The sequence below is a fragment of the Leptopilina heterotoma genome, unplaced genomic scaffold, assembly GCF_015476425.1.
Source record: "Leptopilina heterotoma isolate Lh14 unplaced genomic scaffold, ASM1547642v1 Lhet_228, whole genome shotgun sequence".
Lineage (NCBI taxonomy): Eukaryota > Metazoa > Arthropoda > Insecta > Hymenoptera > Figitidae > Leptopilina > Leptopilina heterotoma.
Window position 1 is genome coordinate 1,050,775 of NW_025110946.1, and position 19,148 is coordinate 1,069,922.

General features: G+C 27.9%; 1 protein-coding gene across 1 annotated transcript; it reads left to right on the forward strand.

Moving 5' to 3' along the window:
• Positions 1-11,295: 11,295 nt before the first annotated feature.
• Positions 11,296-18,146, forward strand: LOC122502336 (protein FRA10AC1). Its single transcript, XM_043612328.1, has 4 exons — positions 11,296-12,002; positions 13,419-13,596; positions 13,728-13,887; positions 17,584-18,146. The coding sequence occupies exons 1-4, from the start codon at positions 11,818-11,820 to the stop codon at positions 17,898-17,900; spliced, it is 840 nt and encodes a 279-aa protein (XP_043468263.1). The 5' UTR covers positions 11,296-11,817; the 3' UTR covers positions 17,901-18,146.
• The last annotated feature ends 1,002 nt before the right edge of the window (positions 18,147-19,148 follow it).

Sequence of the window (19,148 nt, forward strand, 5' to 3'; positions counted from 1 at the left end):
TTATTTATGTATAAATATATGTGTGTAATATTTGCATTGAATTATTTATTAACTATTACATACTATACAACATAGGTATACACTTTTTTAATAATTTTGTAAAATATTATGTGTATGAATATAAATATTACAAATAATTCTAGCAGTATTTAATTAAATTAAGATTAATATCTGTGTTAAAAGAAATGTTTTTATTTTAAACATTATTAAATTTATAAAACGTTTTTAGATGTTAATATTATTGTTTAAAAACTAGGAAAAATTTTTATTTTAAACAATTTTTGACAATTGTGATATTTTGAACTATTATATTTTAATAGATATTATTAGATTATACTAGATTCAACATAGTATGTAATTAAAAAGGACATTAAGTGTTGTTGCAGCATATTGAGTAATAGTTTTAATACATTATAGAGTCGATAAAAATTGAGTTGTAAATAAACGATATACTAACAAAAATAAATATCAGAAATAATCCTAATTTAATTAAATATTGCTAGAATTATTTGTAATATTTTTATTCATACACATAATATTTTACAAAATTATTAAAAAAGTGTATACCTATGTTGTATAGTATGTAATAGTTAATAAATAATTCAATGCAAATATTACACACATATATTTATACATAAATAAAACTTTACCGTGCAACTAACCTTAAAATCTGTGCGGTAGGGATCGTTGGCGGCGCGAGCATTTTTCTTAAAACTATTGTATTTCTGTAAATATAAAACTAATCTTTCTGCAATTTTACAGAAAACTTCTTTACATCGTAATAAACAAATGTCTCACTGGAAGTTGTTTGAATTTTAAAGTTCCCCGCATACTTTTTGCAGCCAAAGATAAGAAAAAATTATTTTTGACCGGTCAGTATTAACAATTAAAAATCAATAAACAATTAATTGCTTTTAACATTTTCGTGATATTGTCGTCTTCTATAGGTCCAAATGCATTTGTATACCGAAAATCAAAAGAATTCATTCATTTTTGTCGGAGATACAACGATTTATATTTTAAAATTCAATGAAATTTAACATTGAAAATTAATCACATTTTTTCCATTATCATATAAAAATATTAATTATTCAAAGAAATTTCAAAGAAAAAAAAGATGCGCATTTTTATTTCCTATAAGATGGCAGTTTTCAAAATTCAAAATTTTGAATTTTCATTTTTTACACTTTACGGTACTTTTGACTGACTTTAAAGCGGCTCGCCGAGCGTACGTCCCCTTGTTGTATCCAAGCACTCAATTGAGCACTGAAATCACAATGAAATTCACACGACGCGAAAAATAGCTGTCACTGCGTTTTATTTTAAGACAATAACTAGAGGAGCTCCTACAAATAATTAGAAAGATTAGGCTTTTTCAAATTGTTTGTCAAAAGTTCTATTCCTCTTAATGCGTTTCTAAAATTCGAAGCGAAGAATAAACAATTTCTATTCGTTTGAATTGACTACGGTAGTAATTTATGGTAATTTATGGATGGCCTCTAACGATACAAAAAAGGTTTAAACGCGTTTTTCTCAAAATAACGTTTTCTCAAATTGCGGACAGTTTATCTCTGAATCTACTGAACCGATTTTAATAAATAATAACTCGTTTTGTTTGTTAGCATGTCCTGTGTGAGAATTCACCAGAAAATGGTCAACAAAATTTTAAAAAACATTTTTGCAGACTAGAAAAATACTGAAAAACATAGTGTATTTTGACAAAAATTATTGAAACATCTGCTTTTTTTTATTTTAGTCCATTTTTCATTAATGGTGGTGGATTTCTATGCAAGACACCTTCCTTTTTAAAAAGCAATTTGGATTTTTGGTTTCCTATTTGTCAATCTTGAGATAAACTGTCCGCAATTGGACAACTAACTTTTTGGAGTTTCGATCTGAATGCTGTCTGCAGATTATGATATTAAATAAAAATTAAAAACAAACCATTATTTTTATTCTCCAAATATGTACTAATATAGGCAAAAAAGTTTTTTAAATATTTATAATAAAAGACCAAAAAAAAATTTTTTTTTAATTTGGGCTTTTAAGAGCCTTCTAAAGTGTAGTAATACCTTAATCACAAAAATATTTTTCCCTCTTTGTAATGTATTTTAAAAAAACTCGATTATTAATATTGTAAAATTATAATAAAGGATCGTCTTCTCTTTATAATGAGCATAATTCTTACTTTACGCCTCAAGGAAACTTGAACCTCTAACGCAAACTCAAGCGAAAGAAGACTTTGTATAAAGAAAGGTAAAGTCTTTATTAATATTTTCAAGAAAACTTTCATCTTGTATTATGGGAAAAATATTTCCAATGGCAAAAAAAATTTTCACACTTTTTTCTTTAAAAAAAACAATTATTTGAGAAAGTCGAAGAATCAAACTCGAAAAACTCGAATTGGACAGACATGAAAGACAAACTTATTTTAAATGATTAAAAAATTCTTAAAATAACATTAATTTATTTCATAATAACTTTATACTAATTCAAAATTCTTATATTTTAATTTTTATTTCATAATAAATGTATAATATGCGCTTCTCATTGTTGAGGTTGGAGCTGTCATAGACGAAAGGAAACATAATCTAAATAGATTACTGAGTTTAAATCACTTGACTAGTGGACTTATTTCAATTATTTTTTGTCCTACCTGCACGGAAAGTATATATCATTTCGGACACTTAGAGCGGGTGCAAAGTAGCACATCCGGGAAGCGGGCGGAACATACTTTACCGCCCGCTTGTGTGACGTCAGCGGGCGGTAAAGTATTTTCCGCTCGACATTTTCGACTTTCCTTTTATGTTGACTATAAAAATGCAACATTTTCAACTTCTTTTATTTTGTCTATAAAAATGCGCAATTTTTTTTCGATTTTCCCTTAAAAAAATTATGACACATTTGTTTTTGTTCCCATTTCGTTTGTAAAAATTGTTAATTTTTAACGTTCTTGTTTCAGTTTTGTTTAATTATTAATTACTACATTCTAAATAAATATAAATACTATATTTCCAGAATACATTGTTTTCTTATTTCTACACGGAAAAAAAAGTACGTGAATCCTTCCTTGAAAGTGCTTGACTTTTGGATAGGACACAAAATACAAGGCTGTATCATATACTTTTTATTAGAAAATACACCCAGAGAAAAATATTATTTAAACCAAATATATTTTATTTGAGTTAAATAAACGTATATTTGTCTCAGAACCAACTAGACTTTTTATTTCTTTTAAATAAAAATTTTATTCGACACAAATAAAACATATATTTGAGATAAATAAAATTTTTTGTGCAACACCTGTAAGAAAAGTAATACTTTGCATGCCTGTAAAGTAGGCACAAAACAGTACTTTGCTGCACTAGTGCGGCAAAGTTCTTAAACTTTTGGGTTTTTTTGGTGATATACATAGGTATTTGTTTTCTATTTGTAGAATACCTGTTCTTTACAGTAATATACGCGTAAAAAACCACGTATATTACGTGCGGTAACACGTTCCAAACCCTGCTAAACAGTACGTATGTTGGCGTCAACTAGCGTTTCCAAACAGCTTTTTTTATCAAAACCAGTGCTGCCAGACCAGGAAAATCAAAATTCTTCAAACTTCTAAAACTTTTCTTCAAAAATCTTCAAAACCTTATGAAAAAAATCTTCAAAAAAATCTCCAAATTTTAAAAAACTTAGAATCAAGAATATTATGAAATTATATAATTATTATAACTAATATTTGATCTGAAAGGTTTTGCATTAGATCATAGAATATGTTTCAACCAAACAAAATTTATTCTCTGATGGTAAATTGTATTCTGCTGCAAGAGACTGTTCTTACGTATATCAGGGTGAGATACCATGTGAGCAGAATACGTCTACCGAAAGCAGAAAATCATGAGAGTGAAAAGAACAACAATATCTACCTATCTTTTTTGCACTCATGGTTTTCTGCTTTCGTTGCAAATATAGCGAACATTTATGCATTTACGGTTTAGTCACAAAACACTACCAAATGGTAACAATTTACATTCATCTCTCACCATTCTAGTGTTATTTAAAAAAGAAATTAATAAAACTTACTTCTTAAAAAAAAATCTTCAAATTTTAAAAAAATTTCTTCAAATTCTTCAAATTTCTCAAAACTACAAATTATTCTTCAAATTTGAAGAAAAATCTCCCAATCTGGCAGCACTGTAGAAGTGTCGAATCGTTGCTTCCAACCTACCTTATATCCCTTAAACCCCTACTCTTCTTCTTCAACTCCCACTCTTTTACCCCCACTTTAACGACTGCGCACGCAACTACCTCAAATGAAGAGTCATTTAGAAGACGTGTTCAAACTCGCATAAAATGACGTCACTAAAAGGGTTTTTAAGGAATGCCTTTGTTCTCATCTACAGTCAGGTTAAAACCTGTCTGAAGGTTTTTTAGACAATGTCTTTATTCTATTCAAGATGCAGATTGAAACATGCTTTAAAATTTTCAAACAATACTATTGTTATCTTGAAAAAAGGCAAGTTGAAACTTGCTTACATATTTTTGGACAATACATTTATCCCAATGGTGTTATAGTATTAGTGAAGCAAGCTGTGAGAGTCAGACAGACAGGTCTGACGCATGGAACTTTCACTCACTCAACGCGGTAACCGTACGCGCACTTTTGCTGCGCACTGGGCCTTACCACACCACCCACTCCCACTACCCACAACGCCTGCGCGGTATCTCGCGAACGCTTAATCCCTCGCGCTTCTCTATACGATTTTTGAAATTTCTGGTTTATACTAAGTGGGTGGTGGTGGTGGGTGGTAATATTGGAAATATATATATAAAGGAAAAAAGAGGGTGGGAGGGAGGGGGGTGGTTAACTAAGAGCAATAGAAGAGGGTGGGTGGTATTTGCATATTCTACGTCCAAAAGGGTGGATAGTGGGAGGAATTTCCATAAACTAAAAGGGTTAACAATGAAAGTTAAATAATAAACAATAGAAAACGTATGCAAATTAAAAGGGTTAACTAATTTACATATGCAAATCAGATACCCCACCAACGCTCTGTAACTTTTCTATATATTTAAATATATGCAAATTAAAAGGGTTAACTAATTTAAATATATGCAAATCAGGTACCCTACCAACGCATAGTAACTTTACCACATATTTAAATATATGAAAATTAAAAGGGTTAACTAACTTGAATATATGCAAATTAAAAGGGTTAACTAATTTAAATAAATGCAAATTAGACCCTTCTAAGCAACGCCATCTAACGACAGAAACTTATACCCCACCAACGGTCGGTAACTTACCCACATATACCCCACCAACGGTCGGTAACTTACCCTCGCGGTCGGTAAGTAGGAATCTACATTACCGATTTTATCCAGAACCGGCCTAGCTATACTACTGACGTGCTTGTTTCCTCCTCTTCATATTTCTGTATATATAGTTACGTTAAAGTATTAAATGTATAAAATGTGAATTAAATTCACAGTATAATTGTTTTGTGTGATGTGCGTCTCTTGGTGGCTGAACATTTATTCTATATTAATATTTAAAGTGCAATTAAATAATAAAAAGTTACTTTTAAATAGAGACGCCTGTTTATCCCCGTTTATGCAAATGCTCTAATAGTCATTTGATCTAATTTAAAGGTTATAAATATTCAAATGATCTAAAGAACATTGAATATAATGTGATTTTATATAAAAGTCTAATTAATAAAATGAGTTTATTCTATAATTTATTTTTAAGCCAATAATCAAAATATCCAATTCGCATTTTCTATAATCATAAGCAATTATAAAATTTTTTCACGCAAACTTTCAACTGATAAAATAGTTGTATAAGCCAAAGTTTATTTTTTATAATTTTATAATAACCTAATTTTAAAGTGTTATAATTTTTAATTTGTATAAATTGTAATTTAACAAATGTCTGTCAAATCTAAATGTAGTAAAATATAATTTATTTAAATAAAATATCTTTTTTAAAAAATGCTAACAACCTCGAATCGTCAATTGATCAAATATTCAAAACATCTAATCGTCATTTCGTCCAATGCTAAAAACATCGAATCGTCAAATGGTCGAATGCTTAAAACATCGAATCGTCAATTGATCAAATATTCAAAACATCTAATCGTCATTTCGTCCAATGCTCGAAACGTCGAATCGAGAAAAATTGGAAAAATTTGCTTGGTTTAAATAAATGTTAACTTACATCAAGCAAATTTTTCAACTTTTTCTCGATTCGACGTTTCGAGCATTGGACGAAATGACGATTAGATGTTTTGAATATTTGATCAATTGACGATTCGATGTTTTAAGCATTCGACCATTTGACGATTCGATGTTTTTAGCATTGGACGAAATGACGATTAGATGTTTTGAATATTTGATCAATTGACGATTCGAGGTTGTTAGCATTTTTTAAAAAAGATATTTTATTTAAATAAATTATATTTTACTACATTTAGATTTGACAGACATTTGTTAAATTACAATTTATACAAATTAAAAATTATAACACTTTAAAATTAGGTTATTATAAAATTATAAAAAATAAACTTTAGCTTATACAACTATTTTATCAGTTGAAAGTTTGCGTGAAAAAATTTTATAATTGCTTATGATTATAGAAAAAGCGAATTGGATATTTTGATTATTGGCTTAAAAATAAATTATAGAATAAACTCATTTTATTAATTAGACTTTTATATAAAATCACATTATATTCTATGTTCTTTAGATCATTTGAATATTTATAACCTTTAAATTAGATCAAATGACTATTAGAGCATTTGCATAAACGGGGATAAACAGGCGTCTCTTTAAATAAATAGCACGTGTATCTGCTTCTATGTAGCACGTGTTCTTTTCGATTTATAAGATGGTTAATTTTGAGCAAGTGTTTGTTCCCAAAATGAAACAAAAAGTGGAATTGAGGATCGAGAGCTAATTATTGAAAAGCAAAAATTTTTTCAAGAAACTGGAAGTGAACAAAAAATTGAATTTAACCGAATCTAAGAAATCATATAAACTGTAAAGGCGCTCTCACAGCTAGTAGGCAGCATATAAATTTGAATTTACTGTCTCTTTCACTCTAATTGATTTTCTCTCTTACTCCAATTACTGCCTGCGCAGGCAGGCAGAGCTGTGAGAGCTCCATAAGGAGCTTATATTCAATGATCTAAACAAGTGAATCATCAGATTGAAGGTCGTAAATATAAACACTTAAAATAAACACTATACCGATAACTGATATCTTATACAATTATAATTAACAGTCACTTCCTTCTAAATTCTTTCCCAAATAAAATAAATAAAATAAATTAGCTTTACGAAATAACTCATATTTAATTTTTGTTTTCTTCTATTCTGTTTAAGAATTATAAAAATCGAGTCAAGTAAATACAGATTTGGTGAAATTTAATTTTTGTAGTTATTGATATAAATAGTAAATAATTTGAAATTGGATTCTGGGACATTTTCTCTCTATTGGGAACTTATAAATACTAATCTTAATTTAACTATCTTTTTGGATATAAGTAATAACTTATTAAACAGTAAAATAGACGAAATTTAATCTGTTTTTTTTATCTATTGTCATAAGATGTCCCTGTAAGGAAAAAAAAAGAGAATAAATAAATAAAATTAAAAAAAAAGAAACAAAGTAAATAAAACTACAGCAATAGTAGTAATGACAATAAATAGTCAACTAAACAATAAAAGAAAGTTTTGAATTTAATTCCTTTCCTACTCAGACTTACCAACCTTACTGCCCTAAAGTGACAACCAACCAGTAGAACTTGTGAAATAAGCGGATCTTTTTTTTTTTTGTTGGTTACATGGCTTGTTGCATAGCAGGAGACGCATGCATATCCCCTAATCGCCAAGTCGTCGAATGATCAAATAATCGAATGCCAAGTAATCGAATGGACAAAACGTCGAATGCTAAAAACATCGAATCGTCATTTAGTCGAATGATAAAAACATCGAATCGGCATTTAGTCGAATGTTCAAAACGTCGAATGATTAAAACGTCGAATGCTAAAAACGTCGAATCGTCAATACGACGAATGTTCAAAAAGTCGAATTATCAATTCGTCGAATGTTAAAAACATCGAATTGTCAATACGTCGAATGTTCAAAACGTCGAATGATAAAAACGTCGAATGCTAAAAACAACGAATCGTCATGTAGTCGAATGCTAAAAATATCGAATCTTCAGTTAATCGAATGCTAAAAACATCGAATTCTCAATTCGTCGAATGTTCAAAACGTCGAATGTTTAAAACGTCGAATGCTAAAAACGTCGAATGTTCAAAATGTCGAATGCTCAAAACGTCGAATGATAAAAACGTCGAATGCTAAAAACTTCGAATCGTCATTTAGTCGAATGATAAAAACATCGAATCGTCAATACTTCGAATGCTAAAAACATCGAATTGTTAATTCATCGAATGCTTAAATCATCGAATTTTTCATTCGTCGAATGTTCAAAACGTCGAATGATCAAAACGTCGAATGCTAAAAACGTCGAATTCTCAAATCGTCGAATGCTCAAATAATCGAAACGCCATCTGTTCGAAATGTCAAGTAGTAGAATGGTAAAGTAGTCGAATGGTAAAGTAGTCGAAACGCCATCTGTTCGAATTGCCAAGTAGTAGAATGGTAAAGTAGTCGAATGTTCAAAACGTCGAATGATAAAAATGTCGAATGCTCAGAACATCGAACTGTTAATTCGTCGAATGCTCAAAACGTCGAATGATAAAAACGTCGAATGCTAAAAACATCGAATCGTCAAAAGTTCGAAAAAGTTCTTTGTTTTAAGTTAATGTCTACTGAAGACAAAGAACTTTTTCGAACTTTTGACGATTCGATGTTTTTAGCATTCGACGTTTTTATCATTCGACGTTTTGAGCATTCGATGAATTAACAGTTCGATGTTCTGAGCATTCGACATTTTTATCATTCGACGTTTTGAACATTCGACTACTTTACCATTCTACTACTTGGCAATTCGAACAGATGGCGTTTCGACTCCTTTACCATTCGACTACTTTACCATTCTACTACTTGACATTTCGAACAGATGGCGTTTCGATTATTTGAGTGTGGGGATTGGCCAATAGATCTCGCATCTACGCCAATTTCCCATATAGATCTCTCACAAGTGCAATACGGGCTAGTCTTGTAGCATATATACAAGTTCCGAATTTGCTTTCCCCGTCTAGGGCAGGTCTCCCACTACGTAGCCTTACTGATGAGTCCAAGTAGTGGGGACCGGGACGAAACGATATAAAGTGGTCTTCATACCACTCTATGGATGATATACTTTTAAAATCTCCATATGAGCATTCGACGATTTGAGAATTCGACGTTTTTAGCATTCGACGTTTTGATCATTCGACGTTTTGAACATTCGACGAATGAAGAATTCGATGATTTAAGCATTCGATGAATTAACAATTCGATGTTTTTAGCATTCGAAGTATTGACGATTCGATGTTTTTATCATTCGACTAAATGACGATTCGAAGTTTTTAGCATTCGACGTTTTTATCATTCGACGTTTTGAGCATTCGACATTTTGAACATTCGACGTTTTTAGCATTCGACGTTTTAAACATTCGACGTTTTGAACATTCGACGAATTGAGAATTCGATGTTTTTAGCATTCGATTAAGTGAAGATTCGATATTTTTAGCATTCGACTACATGACGCTTCGATGTTTTTAGCATTCGACGTTTTTATCATTCGACGTTTTGAACATTCGACCAGTGATGGGAAGTGACGCGTCACTTTAGATTTTCTACGTAAAATACCTCAAACGAGGTATTTTACGTAATAAACTGTAAAATACTGTAAATTACACGTTCAATATGGCGGACTTATTATTATTTTTAATTTGACCGTTTGACGTCCTATTTTTTTATGTTTTTAATAAATAACACTGTAATTATTTAAGATTTAAAAACCTTTTATTACAAAAAAGTGTTTTATTACACATTGTCTAAGGCAAGAAAAAACGATATTTTTGAGAAAAACCGGCTTTCTTCAACTCCATTGAAATTACCTGGTTCAAATGAAATCGTTTATAACCTCACATTTTGTTGTCAACAATGTTGCAGAGACATAAAATTAAACAAAATCACGAATCACCTTAGATTAAGGAAGAATCTGATGTACAGTTAAAATAAAAGTTATTCCAACACGGAAAAGTTTTTGGGCGAGCAGACGTCTCTCACTCGCCTCCCACAGAAAAGGTTTTCTGCTTTCTCTCTAAAGAGAGCTCTGATGCCCCACAAGAGAGCTCTGACGCCCCACAGTAGGAAAGCAGCAGTCTCTGTGGGTGAAATGAGCTACCAAAATGGGGCTGTCACTTTACCATAGGTACTGGTCACTCAGCGCCACCACAACAGGTACAGCGACTCGCCCAAGAACTTTTCCGTGAATGTCATAATTTCGTAATTTAAAATAAGAAGACAAATTTTTCAGATCTCAATAAGAAACATTTGTTAAATTTTAGGTTATGTTACTTAAATCGTTTATTATTGACAAAAAATTATATTATATCCGATTGTTTGTCGGATTCTTCCTTAATTTGCAAGAAAATATTAAAGAATGTTGGGTATAATGATATATAACGATGCCTGCCACCTTTGCTCATCGGTTTATTTAAATTTTAAATAATTAGTTTGACAGTTTGGAGGTTATGTTCCAGTAATTTACCTCGTGTCAAAAACTAGTCAAGTAATTTACCTTGTATTTTACCGTAAAAAACCACGTAATTTACCTGAGGTATTTTACGCGCCCAACCCTGCATTCGACGTATTGACAATTCGATGTTTTTAACATTCGACGAATTGATAATTCGACGTTTTGAACATTCGTCGTATTGACGATTCGACGTTTTTAGCATTCGACGTTTTAATCATTCGACGTTTTGAACATTCGACTAAATGCCGATTCGATGTTTTTAGCATTCGACGTTTTGTCCATTCGATGTTTTTAGCATTCGACGTTTTGTCCATTCGATTACTTGGCATTCGACTATTTGATCATTCGACGACTTGGTGATTAAGGCCTAAGCACAATAGGTTCGCGAAAGTCGTTCGCGAACGCAAAGCATGAGTTAGAAAAGGACAGAGATATATTTGTGTCCTTGTCTATCTCATGTGTCTCGTTCGCGAACGACTTTCGCGAACCTATTGTGCGTTGGACTTTAGGGGATATGCATGCGTCTCCATAGCAGGTAGCCAAAACACAAATAAGCGGATCTCTCCCGGCACAGTGATAATTGATACACATACTCGGATATTTGTGTGCGTTGGTTAATCGGTTCTAACGGAACATTTGGCCTTTCATTGGCTCAACTACAAACTTAATTTCTGATACAGCCTATCCAAGTGATAATATATATTTACGTGAATTGTATTGGCTATTTGTCCTATTTAAGGGACCAGAGGCCATTAAAACCATAAAAACCATAAGAAAGAAAGTTTGTAAATATTGTTCCCGGCACAGTGATAATTGACTAACTACATTCTCGGTTATTTGTGTGTGTTAACTGAACTGTACTAACGGAATATTCAGCCTTTCATTGGTTCAACTACAAACTTAATTCTAATACAGCCTATCCAAGTGATAATATACGTGAATAAATAAATATACGTGAATATAATACGTGAATTGTATTGGCTATTTGTCCTATTTAATTTTAAAGGACCAGAGGCCATTAAACCAAGAGAAAGAAAGAAAGAAAGACGTTTCTTGATTTTGAGGTTATATTCTATATATTACGTCAAATATCAACGATCAACATGAATGAAGAGATAACTAAATTTGATAGTTCTCTCAATAAAAACCACAATTTTAATTTTCATCATAATGAAAAAGTTACACTTGATGCTAATAAGGATTTACCTGTGTTAGATAGACATAAAAATCTAATTAATTTTTATTATCGTTTTCGAGGAGGCTATAAAAAAGACATTCAAGAAGACACGTAAGTCGAAAGTTATATATTTTAAGTATTTTATTTTTATACTAAACTAAATTAGCCCCATTCTATATTTTATTTAATATCAACTTTTTCATAAAAGGTAAAATTACAATTTTTATATTTCATTTACAATTACATATTTTTAATATTGAAGATACGTTTGGTTTAAAAATACGCTGTGTCTATTTCGCCCGCAAACGGGCGAAATAAGAGTGATGAATTATTTCGCCCGTCATTAAAAATACGTAGGTAGGGGACAACTGGCGAAATAAGAGAGATGAATTATTTCGCCCGTCATGAAAAATTAGTAAGTAGGGGGGGAAACAGGCGAAATAAAAATAGTAAATTATTTCGCCCATCATGAAAAATAAGTAAAAATATGTAAAACGGGCGAAGTAGCAATGACACATTGCTTCGCCCGTTTTTGGTTTTTTAATTAATTTTAATGGGAAAAAGGTTAGCTTATCACTTGTATATTTTTGTGAAGATTGAATTAAAAACTTAAAAAGTTGTGAATTTTTATAATAATTCACAAAGTTTCTTTATTTATCAATATTTTTGGTGCTCATTAGTAATTTTCTACATAATATTTTATAAAATAAACTAGATTATGTATTTTAATATTTTTTCTACCTATCTATGTAGACTAAAAACATTAATTTTTAGAAAATTCTTATTATTTTTGTTCAAATCAGTTCAAAAGTATATTAACTCAGATTTGGAAAATAAGTTTTATGATACTATTTTTGAAAGAAAAATTTAGAAATAATTTTATTTTTTTTTATTTTGATTGACAAAAACATTTTTTTAAAGAAAGTGTGAAAGTGTGAAATTCATTTTAAAACTTAAATAAAGAAACTGTACTTTTTTTAAAAATGAGCTACACATAATTATTTGAATTTGGTGTGAAGGTTACTAACCTGACTTGAACACACTTCTTTTCATTTCTGTCATTCACCTTAAAAATTTAAAATTTTTCAATGGTATTATAGGAATAACTATATAACGGGCGAAATAATTCATTGCTCTTATTTCGCCCGTTGTCCCCCACCTACGTATTTTTAGTGACGGGCGAAATAATTCATCACTCTTATTTCGCCCGTTTGCGGGCGAAATAGACACAGCGTTAAAAATACTGTCATCAACATTTCTAGATTATTGTTTTCAAATGAATTAATTTTTAAACAATTTCCAGCATTCGTAAAATAATGTATCATAAAAATATTTATTATACATTGATAATTTGATAATGTAGGTATTATTGTAAAAAATTATTTTCTTTTGACGATACAATTACAGGTACTTTACATAAAGTTGTAAGTTTTTTTTCATTTTTTTACATTTCAAAAAGGTAGGGTAGTTTAATTATAAATTTGAATTACAATAAACAGCTCTTGACGTTTCAACGTCTGTTTCGAGGTCACGGGATAAAAATGATTTCGACGTAATTCGAGAAAATCATAAATTTCTCTGGGATGAAGATGATGATCAAGAAGACGAACCAGAATCATGGGAAGCACGTCTTGCTAAAAAGTATTATGACAAATTGTTTAAGGAATATTGCATTTCCGACTTGACTCATTATAAATATAATAAGGTACTATTTTAATTTTATTATATATACCTATTTTACGTTTATTTGTGTATCTGGGCGAGAACAGATGGATTTCTTGGAAATGCTCATCTAGTTAATTTTTTAATAATTTATATTTCGTGTATTGCATTCAGATAGCATTGCGATGGCGGACAGAGAAAGAAGTAATTGAAGGCAAAGGTCAATTTCAATGTGGAAACAAAAAATGTGGCAATAAATATCAACTCCGATCATGGGAAGTAAATTTTGGTTATATGGAACATGGAGAGAAAAAGAATGCTTTAGTAAAATTAAGTAAGTTCAAAAAATAGAAAAGTTCCTTTTATATATATATATATATATAAATTAGACTTTTGTCTGTACATTCCTTAGAACTCTAAATTTCGCACATCATTTTTCGTTTTGAGCAACAATATTAATATAATATTATTTTTTATTATTAATTAATTAATAAATAAATCTAACACTCGACCGAGTGTTAGATCTTGGCCCAAATTAGGTTTATAAATTTATAGATTTGAAAAATATTAATTAGAACGGAAGATATTCCATTTTTTCAAAAATTTTCAAATTTTATAGGTAGTTTTTAATGGAATGTTTTTAAACTTTTTATAATTGAATATTACACATTATGTAGTCATATATTAGCATAATTTTGCAAAAAACACGATAGTATTTTTATAACTGAGATACGTATAAGATATAAGTTTAAAAGTACTAAGATATAAGTATAAAATTGTTTTCGGGATCAAAAAAATTGAAAAAATTACAGGGTTCGAACTAGGTCCGTAAATCCCGTAAAAATCCGTAACTTTGCTTGAAGTCCGTAAAAGTCCGTTTTTTTTTAAAAAAGGCCCGTAAAGTCCGTAATTTTTATTAAAAAAGGATGAAATGTTCGTAAACTGTACGATATAATTTGGAGAATTTTAGAGAAATTACAAATGATTGCAAAATTCAATTATTTTCAAAAGTAAATTCTTATCACACAAATTTAATTTATGTTCAAAGTTTTTTTTTAAATTCTCGTCAAAATTTCAATTATTTTTAGAAATAATTAGATACTTCTCCAAAATCCAATTGTATTAAAATATTTTAATAAAATTTTTGGCAAAATTTCAATTATTTTCAAAAATTATCCTCAATTTAATGATATTTAATATAGGTATCTACTATTCTAATAAAGTTTCCAAAAGAATTAAATTATTTAAAAAAAATTTAATAAATTTCTAGACAAACCTTTAATTATTTCCAAAAAGTAATAAAAATTTCAGTTATTTCATTATTTACAATTTTTTTTATAAATTTCTTCCCAATAATTCAATTATTTTCATAAATAATAAAAAAATTTTACAGGGATTCAATTATTTTCGTAAATAATAAAATTCTTTTTAGGAATTCAATTATTTTCATAAATAATAAAACTCATTGCAGAATTTTAATTATTTTTAATACAATTTTAATCGAAATCCTCGAAATATGTAATTATTCTTAAAAATGTTATTAAAATTCGTCAAAACAATTTAATTATTTAAAAATTTATTAATAAAATTCTTTATGAGAATTCAATTTTAAGAAACATTCAATTATTCAATAAATTATATAATTTTGTAATTTAAGTAATTGAATTCTTGTAGAATTTTCTATTAAAAATTCATTAAAAAATGAATTTCAGTTAAAATTTGAGATAATAATTGAATATTAAAAGCATTATAGCGTGATTTTTTAGAAATAATAGAATTTTAAAAAGCTTTTACATTAAAACCTTTTGAAATTTGAATTTTTCATATTTTTAACTAACAATTCTGTAGAATTAATTTGTTTTGAGAAAGTTTAATTGCGGATTTTTTTTGAAATTATTTAAAGTTTTTATTTTCTAAATATAAAAAATTATTGAAGAATTATTAAAGAATATAATAGAATTGAAGAATATAATTATTAAAGAATTATTGAAGAATTTACGAATAATTGAAATTTTGTAAAATTGAATTGTGAACAAATGAATTTGAAAATTCTGAATGAATTTTTTCAAAAATTATTAAAAATAATGGATTTATAGAAGAATTTTAGTTAAAAACACGAAAAAAAAAAATTTAATTTTGGAAAAGTTACAAATTATTGCAGAAATTCAATTATTTTCAAGAATAATATTATAATAAATTATAATAAATTGTTACTAAATACTATCAAGATTAATTCAGGGTATTTTTAGGGTCTCTGATTAAGATTGAGACGTACAATTAAGAATTGAGGCTCCGGATCTTAAAAGGGCACACGCGCGAACACACGGCAAATAAGTTGGCCCCTGGAGATAAAATTTTGAAGTTGTTCAAAATGAATTTTAAATTATTGTTTCTTGTACAGAATTTCAAGGCGAAACTTTTTTTCTAATAAAAATTTTTTATATAATTTCTCGTTTTCACGTAAATTGAAAAAAACGTGATTTTTTGAGTTAAGAAATTTTAATGAATTTTTTACTTCAACTCGTGACTACTTCGTTAAATATTAATATTTTTCCACGAAATTTACACACAATATTCTTCAAACTATTCCAAAAGTGAAACAATATTTGGAAATTTAAAAAAAAATTGTATGTCAAAGTAAATAATTATTTAAATAATTTTGTCGGAAAAATGATTCTCCTATTTTCAATTGAAAAAGTTGAGTGACGAATTTTCGTTTTCGGAAAACTTTCAGCGACAAAAATGTTCATTAATATGTTAGGAAGTTTTTTGGAAAATATCTCGCTATTTGATAATAAATTAAAGACAATAGAGCAATTTTAACATCGTCGCGCTCTGCTGTAAACGTAAACAATGATACATTGGTCTTGTAATGGCGGCCATGCTACACGTGTGCCGCCACGAAAAAGTGTTTCTTATAAATTGATATTATGTCAAATTGAATTTCTTACAAATATAAAATCCATTGGATTTGACATTCTGCCAAATTATAATTCAGACATTTAAGTATTCTATTAAATTAGAATTCGTTTCACTTTCATTTCTTGTAAATTAATATTCTTTTTAATTAACATTCTATAAAATTACCATTTGCCTAAGAAAAATTTTTGTCATACAAGAGTTAATTAAATTATACATTTTTTCATATATCATTTTTTCTAAATAATACATTGTATTAATAAAAGTTTATTTAAATATATATTCCAATAAATAAGATTTTTTGAAAATTGAAAGATTGGCACATAAATATTCTATTAAACAAAGAATTTGAGACTTTAAATATTTGCTTAACAAATTTTTTTACAAATTGTAATCTTTTTCTATAAAATATCGTTCAAATCTATTTTAGTTTTAAAGATATTTTTGTTTAATTATTATTCTTATTCTAAAAAATTCTTTCAATTAAGACTTATGTTGTTTAAAAAGTATTTTTACTTAAAATTTGATTAATGATTCATTACTTAATAAGACATTATTTACCTATAAGCATTCTGTCTTACAATTATTTTTTAGAGCTAAAATTATACTAAAGTGATGTTTTGAGAAATAAAATAATATCTCGCAAATACCTATTCTAGTAAATCATCTATATGGGATAAGAAGTCGCGCCCATTTGAAGGTTTGTAATAAATTTTTGGCCAGGAGAACAGTAAAATTACGAAACATCAGAAAATGTAATTAATTACATTTAATTTTTCTACTGGGATAATTTTTGGGTTTCTGGCTGGAAACATGAAAGAATTTTTGAAAAAGAAGATTTTTTAGATTTCTTTCCTTCATCCTGTTCTAAAATTGAGAGAACTTCAGAAACTTTAAAAAAGGGAGACTAACAATTTTTCAAGCACTAAAAATAATTTAAAAATTTTTTATTATGCTATCATTACGCTACTGAGTTTAAAAGTTATAAGAAATGTCCAAACAAAAGTCAATGAAATTTTCAAAGATGTAATTCTGTCGGTCACGCTACTAATCTGGTGATTACGATGTTGCTTGTTTTTAGCTAGTTTCTAACAAACATTATTTTAAACAGGATTGTGTCCTGAATGCTCAGTTCAATTAAATTATCGATCAAAAAAACGTGAAATTAAAAGAAAAAAATCACTCAAACGATTACATCATTGCTCAATATCACAAGATCATTCTGGTCCATCGCGTCAAATTGAAACTGATGTCAAAGAAACAGATAATGCGGAAAGTTCATCGTCCGAAGAATCCTTATTGACAAAGGAAACCTTAACAACAAATGAGAATCAAAACGAATCAGATATTTGGAAAAATATACCAACCGAAGAAGAAAAAACAAGAGAAGACGAATTTGAGGAATATTTGGCTGATTTATTGCTTTGATTCGTAGTAAAAAAAATTCTCACTTACTAATTTACGCATTTGTTTAAAATAAATTTTTTAAATTCTACAGGTAACATGAATTTATTAAAAATAAAATAAAACTTTATAGCACCTTACATTGTGCATTTACAATATTTAAAACTGTACAATCGTCACTGACAAAAATATTCTTTTCAATTTTGAAGAATTCTATTGATTATTTAATGAGTTTTGTTTAAATTGAAACTAATAAAAAGTTGCAGCTTATATTAAGAGGTTTTGTAACATTTTTGGGTCCAAAAAATCGATTATTTTTATTTCATTTTTCCATAAAGAAAAATATGTCAAGAATATGTGGTCTTAATATTATAGTTATTTGGTCATAAACTTAAATTATTATTTAACAAAATCTATATAAATGAAATTCAAGTTTCGAAAGAGAATTTCATCAACCCTTTTCAGAATTTTTCCATTCTAATTTTTTAAAATTTAATTATTTTTGTTTACATTTTTTCAAAAATTTAAATACATACAAAAAATAACATTAAAATTTGTTAGAATCATTATTAACATTTTGGAAAAAATAATCATATTCAAAATTTTTAATTAAAATTCTTCAAAAAAATTAATTATATTTTTTTAAATTATACAAAAATTCTTTTTAGAAATTCAATTACTTTCGAAAAATTACATTACAATATTTATAAAAAAACTTATTCTTCGAATTGTTTTGTCATAATTTTTTAAGATTCAATTACTTTCGAACAAAGTAAATTAAAATTATTTAAAATTTACTTTTTTAGACTTATTATAATTTCGGAGAAATCATTTGTAATTAAAATTCTTTAAAAATTTGATTATTTTTTTATATTTTTTGAAAACTTAATCATTTTAAAAAAATTTTATCAAATTTCAATTATTTTTTAAAGATTTTACCAAATTTCAATTTTTTGGACATATTTTAATTTTAAAAATATTGTCTTTCAAAAATTATTTAGAAATATTTAAAAAATATTAATTTTAAGAATTTCTTTATTAAAATTTTTGAAAATATTCTACCTTAATACTTTTAAAATAAAAATGGACAGTTTTAATTATAAAAAATTGAATTTTTGTATTGAAATAATTGAATTCTCGAAGAACTTTCGCAAAATTATTAAAAATTAATATAGATAATTGATTTAGAGATACAGTTTAGTTCAGAATTGTGAAAAATAATTGAATTTTGGAAGAGTTATTGTTGTAATTTTTAGAAATTGATGAATTTCA